The sequence below is a fragment of the Lactuca saligna genome, chromosome 5, assembly GCF_052625555.1.
Source record: "Lactuca saligna cultivar CGN05327 chromosome 5, ASM5262555v1, whole genome shotgun sequence".
Lineage (NCBI taxonomy): Eukaryota > Viridiplantae > Streptophyta > Magnoliopsida > Asterales > Asteraceae > Lactuca > Lactuca saligna.
This window is the reverse complement of record NC_136421.1, coordinates 73,387,049-73,398,092: the sequence shown is the minus strand read 5'-3', so window position 1 is coordinate 73,398,092 and position 11,044 is coordinate 73,387,049. Positions and strand designations below refer to the sequence as shown.

General features: G+C 35.3%; 2 protein-coding genes across 5 annotated transcripts; both read left to right on the top strand.

Moving 5' to 3' along the window:
- The first annotated feature begins 4,300 nt into the window (after nucleotides 1-4,300).
- LOC144998813 (uncharacterized) lies at nucleotides 4,301-8,399 on the top strand. 2 transcript variants are annotated; one of them, XM_078958544.1, is made up of 7 exons: nucleotides 4,301-4,923; nucleotides 5,077-5,299; nucleotides 5,892-6,046; nucleotides 6,604-6,735; nucleotides 7,782-7,997; nucleotides 8,109-8,169; nucleotides 8,269-8,399. In XM_078958544.1, the coding sequence occupies exons 3-7, from the start codon at nucleotides 6,011-6,013 to the stop codon at nucleotides 8,295-8,297; spliced, it is 474 nt and encodes a 157-aa protein (XP_078814670.1). In that variant the 5' UTR covers nucleotides 4,301-4,923; nucleotides 5,077-5,299; nucleotides 5,892-6,010; the 3' UTR covers nucleotides 8,298-8,399. The 2 variants fall into 2 exon arrangements, with proteins under 2 accessions (XP_078814670.1, XP_078814669.1); XM_078958543.1 differs by having other exon boundaries at nucleotides 5,892-6,178.
- A 9-nt stretch (nucleotides 8,400-8,408) lies between these two features.
- On the top strand, nucleotides 8,409-9,769 carry LOC144998814 (uncharacterized). 3 transcript variants are annotated; one of them, XM_078958546.1, is made up of 5 exons: nucleotides 8,409-8,623; nucleotides 8,712-8,798; nucleotides 9,000-9,059; nucleotides 9,166-9,198; nucleotides 9,463-9,769. In XM_078958546.1, the coding sequence occupies exons 1-4, from the start codon at nucleotides 8,453-8,455 to the stop codon at nucleotides 9,187-9,189; spliced, it is 342 nt and encodes a 113-aa protein (XP_078814672.1). In that variant the 5' UTR covers nucleotides 8,409-8,452; the 3' UTR covers nucleotides 9,190-9,198; nucleotides 9,463-9,769. The 3 variants fall into 3 exon arrangements, with proteins under 3 accessions (XP_078814672.1, XP_078814674.1, XP_078814673.1); XM_078958548.1 differs by having other exon boundaries at nucleotides 9,335-9,769; XM_078958547.1 differs by having other exon boundaries at nucleotides 9,166-9,226; nucleotides 9,335-9,769.
- The last annotated feature ends 1,275 nt before the right edge of the window (nucleotides 9,770-11,044 follow it).

Sequence of the window (11,044 nt, the reverse complement as noted above, 5' to 3'; positions counted from 1 at the left end):
ATTCATAAGACACAAAAGAATCTGAGGCACCATAATCAAATAAGATATGAGTAGGTATAGAGTTGACAATAAATGTACCCGTCACAACATTCGAGTCCTTGCATGCCTCCTCTGAGGTAATCTGAAATGCACGACCTTTAGCTTTTGGCACCTCCTCCTTTTTAGTTGGAGTACCCTTTGATTGTTAAACAGGGACTTGACTTCTCGCCGGTTGCTGAACAGAAGCTTGACTTCCCGTCATTTGACTAGTAAGAGTAGGGCAAAAACGCCTCTTGTGGCCAGTAATACCACATGCATAGCAAGTAACATCTTTTCTTGGGCAAGATGGCGTTATATGACCCGTTTCTCAACATCCATAACAGACAATGGATTCCTTATCTATTTTGCATTGGCCAGGATGATTCTTTCCACAAACACGACATGAAGGTGATTGAATAGAAAAAAATTATGATCTACCGCGTCCACGAGAGGCATTTTGAGTTTGCATTTGGTTACCAGGTTCAGTCCGAACGGATTGAGCTGGTAGAAAAGAAGGAATAGGAACAGTTTTTTCAGTACATGGATGCTTCGTAAAAGTGGCACCACATATTTCTAAGTCATGCTCACGTCTTCGAGCATACTAAACGGCTTTATCGAATGACAGAACTTCTCAATTGGCAACAAAATCGTGGATTTCGTGTCATAGTCCCTCCATGAATAATTGAATTTTCTCATCTTCAGTTGGAACATACTTTGTAGCAAACCTTGCTCTTTGATTAAACTGAGTTTCATACTCATTCACAGTCACTCCTCCTTATTTAAGCTCGAGGAATTCCTTCTCTAATCTCCTCCTCATGTCTAGAGGACAATACTTCTCTAGAAAACAAGTTTTGAACATTTCCCAGGCTAAATTCTCCTGGTCAAACCCGTTGAGAGCTTCATATGTTGCTTCCCACCAGACCAAGGCTTCTTCGATGAGCATTGCGGAAGCATAATTAGCCTTGTCTTCATTATCCACATGACAAATACGAACCACTTTCTCTGTGTTGTGGATCCAGGTAAGAACAATAATTGGATTAAGAACACCAGAAAACTATGTAGCACCACTACTCATGAAATCTTTGAACGATGGACACTTCACCTCTCCTTTTGAAGATTCTCAAGTGGCTTTCTATTTTCCTTTATAACCATTCTTTTTGTGTTCTTCGAGAGTCTATCGAATAACACCGATAAGTTTACCCAAGAGTCACTCCTCACGAGGAGATACTGGAGTATTCACTTCCTCGGGTTGAGGAACTCCACCAACCTCAGGGGTATGGCTACTAACCTGTTCAGCCATTGCTCTGCAATATGGAGTAACATTGTATTTTAAAACATTAGGGTTTATCATTAGCTAATACTTTTACTTAAATATTTCCTATGGTTTCTACCCATATACTTACAATGAATCCATTCATATATTGAACTTCCAATACTTTAAGTCAAAATACCAATCCATGGAATTTAGTTCACTCAAACTACTGCTCTAATACCATGATTGAAAGACCCTCATTTGCATAATATTAAAACAGTTGTTACTCCAAAACATGCTACACACATATTCACAAACAATATTTTACATTGATAATTTATTTACAAACGACTGGATACAAACCGACTAAGTTTAAGTTTATTACAAAACTACCCAGGATATTGTATATTTTATACATACTAAAACTTAAATACAAAAGTAATAGTATAAACTGTTTTAATTCTTCCAACAGTATAAAGCTATACTGGATGCTTATTGCCTGCAAGATATTAAAACATTGAGAGAGTAAGTGGTGACGCTTAGTGAGTTCAATAATAGATACAATATAACGTTATGCCATATATATACTTCAATATGGCAGAAGCAAAGAGGAACAACGAATAACAAAGGCATATATGAATCATGTGACAAACTTTCCATATCAATCAATGACTTGATTCAAAGATATACAATCAATGAGAAATAACAATTTCCAAACTTGATATACATCAATAAAGCTTCGGCCCAAATGGCACAGAAGACATACAATTTCTGATTAACATTTTGGTAGATTTCAGGCTTATAGCCCTGTCTAACCATTTGCCAACACCATAGAATAGAAATCATTCTCTTCCGGAGACATGTTCTACATGGACAGAGGCTACATACTAGTACCAACGTGAATCTAAGTCCTTTCACTGATCACATGGTCAAAGGTATTTCTTTGCTATTAAAAGTAGCGAATAAAAATAACCTGGAATAATAACACTAAAAAGCACATAGCACATATAACACATAACATACAATTGTTCCTATATATTAAACTCACTTTGAAGTAACCGGGGGTTAAAATAGTAATTTGGGCAGCACTGCGTTACTATAAATAGCTTTCTTCTATAAAAAATGGGAGCTTTCTTGAAAACTGGGCTCTGCGAAGGTAGGGCTTCAAACCGAAAAGATAAATTTCTCGGGGTCTTCGGGCACTTCTAGGTGTGTTTCGGGTGCTAAAGTTGATACTGGGGCTTCGGGGGATGTCAAAGTAGTAGAAATATAAAGTTAGGGGTGAAATTTGGCAATTTTCTCAAAAATACCCGGGAGGTCTCGCAACCACTATATAGTATATATAGCTGCGAGCTTCAGATACGAAGCAAGGAGATGAAGACTCGTCGCAGATCTTCGGCCGAAAAGAGAACACGCGACAGCAGCAGCGAGGCTAGGAAGGCTCGGATACGAGGGTCGAATGGCTCCACCGGATGCGAGGCACGCCGGAAGCTAGTTGGGCTGCGACCTCGGTCCAATAAAAAGGCAACACATGTCGGATTCTCATTGGACCAACTTCGGACTCATCATCAGATCAAGACACGGGGCAAGCTCGCACGAAGAGTGACGTGGCCGAACCTTATCCAAGCGAGGTTTCTCGGATTTCGCATTTTTCTCGATTTTTGTGCCCCGAACTTCGAAAATCCATAACTTTCGCATACGAGCTCTTTGACGTTCTTTATATGCACGCGTAGGTAAACTTATGCTCTACAACTTTCGTTTAGACTTCGACAGCTAATTTTAACTTTAATTTTAATATTATTATTTTTAACAGACCGGGACAGAAAACTCCGTTAAAAATTCATAACTTCTTCATCCGACATCCGTTTTTGTCATACTTTTTACCATTGTACTACTATTAACGAGACCTTCGATTCTCGTTTAGGCTATGTCGGCTAAATATCGGTCGATCTTTATTTCGAGTTTTTAGCTGTCTACTACTATTCTGAAACTTAGAAAAATCATAACATCCTCATACGAAGTCAAATTTAAAAGTTCTTTATATGAAAATTTATTATTTTAGCGAGTTATACAACTTCCATTTAAATCACTAAGCTAAAAAGTAGTTTATTGGAAACTCACTTTTTACGCAACATAGTGTTTGCCGATTTTATCGCAGATCTTCAATTGGTCGTAACTTCTTCGTTATAACTTGGATTTTGACGAGGTTTTTGCCTAAACTTTTCTAACAAGATTCTTTAAAATTTTAAATAATAAAATTTTACTTATTTCAAATTTTATATTTTCGCTAAATTTCACTATTTGACATTTGATTGGAATCTCATAAAACTTCCAATACTTTCTGAATGATTCTAAGCATAGTTTTACTTTATTTCTAGTAAAAACCATCTGTTAGAACTCAACATTCAAATTCACATAATATTTCATAATATTATTCACTTTTATAATTTACAATACACGATAATTGAACATGTATGTTACACAACCTATTTCCATCAATCACGTGTTGTATCCTTCAGGAGACAGGAAGTAAGTTGGACCATTTCGAGATTCTTGCCCGAATTAGTCTGGTAGCATATAAGTTGTAGCTACCTGCAGAGCTCAGCAACGTACACCCTGTGTTCCACGTGTCGAATCTGAAAAGTGCTTATCAGATGAAACCCTCGTTATTCCCCTGGATGAGATCGAAGTAAACTAGAATCTCATATTCGTCGAAGTGCCGGTTGAGATAATGGACAGGGAAGTGAAGCATGCACTACTAGAAAACAGCCCTTTAATGACGCGCAAACAATGACACTCGTTAATAGAGGATGCACATTGGTGTGTGCCCTAAAAAATAATGTCAATTTTGCAAAATTTGAAGAATAGTGGACACGCATTTGTGAGTGCCCTAAAATTAGTGTAAGAAAAGAAAAAAAAAAAAAAAGAAATGCGGAGGGCGCATTTCATAAAGTGTGCATCGTCTAAATGTGTCGCTTTATATATATTTTTTTGCCTAAACACGCTTTTTTAAAGGGGAAAACAAAATCGTCTGAAATTCTAAAATTTTGAAGAACCCCGCTTCTACCCTCTCTCCTCAGTATCTCCCTTTTCATTCACTCCTTCCTTCTCTCTGTAAACCCTAAGCCATCGCCACTGCCACCGCCATTGAACCTTAAAAACTCAATCCACACTAGAATCCTACAATAGAACCCTAATAATCCTTCTGAATCAGCAAATCCTTTTAAATCGGCTCGTCTTCCTTTACCTCTGCATTCTCTCTATCTCTCTCTCTCTCTCTCTCTCTCTCTCTCTCTGCAAGCCCTAAGCTACCACCACTAACATCGAACCCGATAAGCTTTAAGAGTTTGGAGTGCATTTAGAAACCTAAGCACACACTTCCGCCATCTCAAGATACCGGCCGGTTCAAGATCGGAACGCCATATCGTAGTCCACGATGCCATCATCGTCTCCACAAACCGCCGTCAATGGCTGAGAAAACGAATGCAACTGGGTCTGGAACGAAATCAAATCTGAAGCTCGCCATCAACCTAAGAACGCACTTCCGCCTTCTCCTCCAACCCATCTCTCCTCTCCGCCATTGTCGCTGACCTACGCGCCGCCCATCTAGGAGACCCATCTGATCCTACTCATTCTTGGTTCACTCCCAAAAGGTACATTCTTCATGTGTCTTCTCTCACAAATAAATTGTTTCTTCTTCCTGTCTTCAGTTTGATGTCCCTGCAACTTCAAGGATTCAATCAGGTTTCATTATCTCTCCTTATATAATAATTTCTTGTTTTTGTTTCTTCTACATTCTACCCTAGCTCCAGAGCAACTTGTTTGGTGTGGAATGGACAGTGTATTGTTGTATTGGGATGATATGCTCTAGAGCAACTTGTTTGGCATGTGGAAATTGCCAGATGGTGTTGTGCCAGCCAAGTGCAAGACTCACTGAAGGATGTTCTTTTAGAAGCAAGGGAGACTGATCTTGTTGCTTGCTTTTATGGCTGGTTAATCAGAAGCTGCTTTGGTGCTATTACTTAAAAGGTTACAAGTTGAGTCTTTTATTCTAGTTTTTCTTGTTGGACCCCAGCTATCATCTTTTAAAATTAGGGCTTGTGTTTGAATCATTTCATTGAACGACAGGTGAATCAGACCGTCTTCTCACTGTTAAGCTTCTATTAGTATAGATTTTTAAAATTTTCTCTGAATATTTTTTTGGTGACTGGTGGTATCGGATCCAAGAATGGATTTTTAAACTTTCATGTTCATGTGTATGTTTTCATAAAGCATATTCTACTATGTTTATCAGTTGGTTTATTTTGCCTATCATGGCCGTTACTGTTACGGATTGACTGTAATAGAAAGTTACTGGAATGATGTATGTGATCTATAAGTGCAAACATTTGATCAAAGAAAACACATACATTTCAAAGTAAGAATTGGTTTTCGTGAGATTATCTTAGTATTTTTCAAGGTTTTCATAGCAAGCTGAATGTTTATAGTCTCACATTTGTATTGATAATTTGATGTATGCATATATAATTGTAATACATGTAACATTACATATGTTAATATACATGACATGAAAGAGGTACCAATGTACTTTTGGGTTCTGATTTTGCATGTTCTGATGCAGGGGTATTTTAGTCAAGTGCATAGTTGGCAGAGATTCAATTTGTATGTATAGGAACAGCTCGTCTCCTTGTCTCATCTGATCAAACTATAAGAACAGAAACCAGTGCTCAGATTCTTATTATGAAGGATAATCATTTAGTTCTTTCATTTACAACGGTATTACTTGTTCCCTCTTCTCACATGGACTCCATAATTTTTGAAATGAGGCGAATCACTCAAGCTAATATTCACAATCTTTCAAAACAATACCTTCCAAAAGTGGCCAAACTTGATGATGAAATGCTGATGGTAAATATTTATTCTATATTTAGTTATAATGTCAACAAATTGCAGGAATTAGCAGCTTTTTTTTACTCTTTTTACCAATGTGGGCAATTAGCTTTATATTTTATCCGCAATATTTCTAAACTAAAAAGTATAGGGACCAAACCCATAATTATGCCATATCCTGACAATTAAAAGGTATATATAATAGCAATATATAACTCACAAAAGAAACATACTTACATTTCAATACCTATAAATGCCAAATATTTGTGGGAAAATGTAAGTACATTGCTATTTGCGGGAAACAAAATAAAGTGCATTGCTAATTTGCTATTATTTGTAACGAAATGTAAGTATACCACTATGTTTATCTCTCACACACACACATACACACATCATCCTATAAATAAGATTATGATTTTCTTTTCCATCCATGAACATGACAGGTTAAAAAGTTGGCAGAAAAATTGAAGACGAACCCTGATAAGGGAATCCATGAAGATGAGTCGAGCATATTAGAGAGAAAAACTGTGTTTGGGTCAAACACATACCCAAGAAGAAAGGGAAACAACTTTTGGGTAATTTATCTATATATTTTGTTAGGGTTAGTACTAAGTTATTACTTTTTGTTGATTAGTATTACTTCCCTCTCAGGTGTGTATTCAATTGTTTGTCATTTTTATGAAAAAACCTGAAATTAGGAATTAGTTTTATCTGATTAGGGTTGCTACTTAGTTATTTCAGATTTCTATTTTTATTTGGGTAAGTTTATCTTATCTAATTTTGTCTAAAAACTCATGATAAGGTGTGTATTCTAATATTGTTTAAAAACTGTTTATTAAAGTTTTTAACTTTATGTTTGTTCATGTCAGAGTCATTTAATTGCACTAATTCAATGTCTAAATTGTCCCTTGTTTGTTAACCACTTTGGATTTAGGAATAGACAGTTACAGTTTAAAATCTGTCAAGAAGGTTCGTGATGACTGATGAGAGAGATGAAAATGTAGGATTGTCCACACAATTACTTTACCTCTAGTACTTTTTATCGTATAATAGTGGAGATTAAATATGTCCAAGGGAAAAATAGTCATTACAAAAGGTCAAAATCGGACCACATGACTGTTTTTACAGTTTAGTGATTAGGGTATTCTTTATTTTAGTAGTTCATTGTTCCATGTTTCTTATATATTCCATTTTTTTCAGCTGAAAAATGTAGACAAATGGTTGGAGAAACCATATCATCCCAAAGTGGAAAGTTCACCATTTTCAACTGTTTAGATGGGGGTTCTGGAACATTTGCATGTGTTGGTTCCGGAGATCCTCGGTTGGCAAATTTTAGATTCCGTTGTTGGCTTAATTCATATTCTGGGACAAAAAGAGTCCTAGGCGTATTTTTGGAATATTTAGTTTTTCTAACTTTTATGAGTTATTTTACAAGTCTAACTGTTTTAATATATTTTGGAATGTTTTTGTATCAAGTTGTTCTTGTTGGTGGATACAACTGCTTTTTAAATGTTATTATACAGGTTATTTTATTTTATATAAAAAAAAAAAAATTAGTTCTACAAATCTCTTCTCACGTATCAATTCTAATTTAAAAAAAAATCCTTTTATAATATTACAGTCTTTATCGCATTTGGGACGTTTCCGCGAGGAGTTTTTGAGCACGTCCAAGTCAGCACATCTCCATGTTGGCGATCCGTGCGTGACATGCGCATTACATGATATATTTAAAGCTTTAAACACAACTTCTACAGACTCCAAATCTCAAGCTGTTGCCCCTACTGCTCTTAGAATCGCTCTCGGCAACTTGTATCCACATAGTAGTTTTTTTCAAGAGGTAAGTGTTACTATTATTAAATAAATTATAAAGTAAAAAACATTACATGTTTATATTTATATTTATATTATAAAATAAATTATAAGACTAATTGATGATGTGATTTGGCAGGCACAAATGAATGATGCTTCTGAAGTGTTGGGAGTGATATTTGATTGTTTACACCGTGAAGGTATGTTACATTGTTATGTTTCTCACTTTCGTCTAACCCTAACCCTTTACTTACTTTTCATGCATAGAATTTATTTATATATTATTTTATTTTATTTAGGTTATATGTCCAAAGAGCTGTTTGGATGAGCTGTTAATCTTGTTGAAATGAATCACCAATTAGGTTGTGATCCCCAGGATGGTGGTTGTGGGAAGCTTAACTACATTCATCATATTCTTTCTACTCCGCCTCATATTTTCACAACAAGTATTTTTTATTTTTATTTTTCTTGAAATTTGTTTTTATGAATTTTGTTAAACAGTTTTATTTTGTTTGTGTAGTACTTGGATGGCAGAATACTTGTGAAATTGTTGAAGATATAAATGTGACATTGGCAGCCTTATCTACAGAAATTGATTTAAGTGTTCTTTATCGTGGACTTGACCCAAACAACAGGCGCACCCTTGTTTCAGTGGTACAAATCCCTCATCTCTTTTTATAAATTATAATTAAAAAAATATTTTTTTTATAAAGAGTTATCTAACTATTGTTGTTCTTTTAAGGTATGCTATTATGGGCAGCATTATCATTGTTTTGCATACAGCCATGCTCGTCAACGATGGGTCATGTATGATGACAAAACTGTCAAGGTATGTATGTATATATATGTATGTGTTTTACAATCATCAGACTTTCTTTCAAACATGTTGTTTGTTATGTACAACTAGAAAAGTAAATGAAAGTAAACAAAGAAAAAAGAATGTAGTTTATTTTATTTATGTAATTAAATTGCATACTTTATGAATTATGATGTTTGTTGAAATGAAAAAAGTAACGAGATATTGTAACAGGTAATTGGAAGATGGGAGGATGTGGTTTCAATGTGTGAAAAAGGGCATTTGCAACCTCAGGTTCTCTTTCATGAAGCCGTAAATTAGCATTTTATATTTTATATATAATATATAATTCAGATCCTTTAACCTATTATTCACAACAATTTCATACACAATTATACAGCAACAAAGAGGCCTTCCTTCGTGAACTTATCAGGCAAGTTTCAAACTTTTGCAAATTTCTGGTATACTTTTAAGCCCTTATGTTGATCATCTATTCATCTAACATTTACATAAATCAAAATCTTTCATACTTCCATCTTTTGATATATATTTTTTGTTTTGTTTTGTAGAGGATACTAACGAGCAAATCTTGCAGAGGATATTTTTTGTTTTGTTTTGCAGAGGATACCCCTCACATTTTCCCAAATTACCCCTTCCTCTACAATGATTTTTTGTTTCTGTGTATTTTGTGCATCAGGTAATGTTGATGGAAGAAAGGAATATGAAGCCACTTGATACAAATCTTGCAGCATTATCAGCAAGATGCAGTAAAGACTTGGAGTTGAATTTAGCTAAGTCATTCTTGAGTGAGATGGGCCAATATACAACTACTTATCCATATAATTAGCTGCCTGGAGCATTAGTTTTAAATAATTATGAAAGGCAAGATGCAACTTTACTTAGTTGGAATTTGATGTACAGAGTAGATTAGATGTTAATTTAGATATTGTAAGAAATACAATTGTATGACATTAAATTTTATGCAATTGATTGTATTTTTTGTATATGGTATTGTATTTTTATTATGAGACATTAAATGCAAATTTAATTTAAAAATTAACAAATACATAAATAATATATTTTTTTAACATTCAAAATTACGATATGCAAAAATGTGTGTCATCTTCATTTATGACATGGCCTTTCTTGACAGGGGTTTTAATGATACGCATTGCATGTCATTAATACGTGTGTCGTAAGGTTACGACGCGCAAAAGCGTGTCGTCTCTCTTTATAACAGGGCCTTCATTGACACGCATTTGTGCGTCGTCTGAGCCTTTTACGACGCGCAATGAGCATCGTAAAAGGCTGTTTTTCTAGTATTGATGGAAAACAAAGCCACATTCCGATTGTGAAGGTTCAATGGAACACAAAGCACGGACCAGAATTCACATGGGAACACGAAGACCAAATGATGCAAAAGTACCCTCACATTTTCTCTAGTTCCTAAGAATAACTTTCAAAAGAATTTCGGGATGAAATTCCCTTTAACGGGAGGATGATGTCACAACTAGCATTTTTGGCTAGGAAAATTCTATCTATGTATGATCAACTTCGGAAGTATCTTATAACTATAAGATTGATGTTATACATGTGCTCATTTCAAAAACAACTATTCGAATCAAAACTCACTCATGAAGCCCTAAACCCAATTCAATGCACTACACTCACTTGACTTTGGGTTGTAACCCTAACTTCCCAGTTCAAACTCTTATTGGACCAGAACCCTCTTATTGGGCCTAATGGGCCAATAAACCCTCAACTTGATTATATTAGGTTTAGATACCTCATTTGGTCCCTAATTTAACCCATATTCACTACATAATTGATTTTGGGCCATAAGACTCATCATGGGCCTTATAGGGTCGAAAACCACTTGTTTAGTTTTAATGGGTTGAAAACCCATTTCCTTCGTCATTTGGGCTGTAAACACATATGTCGGCCCAATGGGCCAAAAATCCTTATTGGGCTCACATACTCTTGACTTTTATATGCACAATGTAAGCCCAACACCAAATTTCCTTCTTTCCCTCTCTAAATTCTCAGCCCTATATACAAAAAAAAAAAAAAATATTTGCATATGATGATTGTTTGCCACCTCCATATTTTATGGAGGATATCCATGTATTTACCTCCCATACATCCAACACTTGCATTTTTATCTAACATACTTCAAGAACTAGCCTCTCTCTTCTCTCTCTCCTCCTCCCATCGGCCAAACCCCTCTCATTATACCTCATCCATTTTTCATTTCAAACACAATATTGTCTCATCTCTTC

Coding starts and splice junctions, on each gene's coding strand:
- LOC144998813 (XM_078958543.1), top strand. CDS start 6,011: ATGAAGGATAATCATTTAGTTCTTTCATTTACAACGGTATTACTTGTT. Junction 6,736..7,781: donor GAAAGGGAAACAACTTTTGG/GTAATTTATCTA, acceptor ATAATATTACAG/TCTTTATCGCATTTGGGACG. Junction 8,170..8,268: donor TGATTGTTTACACCGTGAAG/GTATGTTACATT, acceptor TATTTTATTTAG/GTTATATGTCCAAAGAGCTG.
- LOC144998814 (XM_078958546.1), top strand. CDS start 8,453: ATGAATTTTGTTAAACAGTTTTATTTTGTTTGTGTAGTACTTGGATGG. Junction 8,624..8,711: donor GGCGCACCCTTGTTTCAGTG/GTACAAATCCCT, acceptor TGTTCTTTTAAG/GTATGCTATTATGGGCAGCA. Junction 9,060..9,165: donor AAGGGCATTTGCAACCTCAG/GTTCTCTTTCAT, acceptor ACAATTATACAG/CAACAAAGAGGCCTTCCTTC.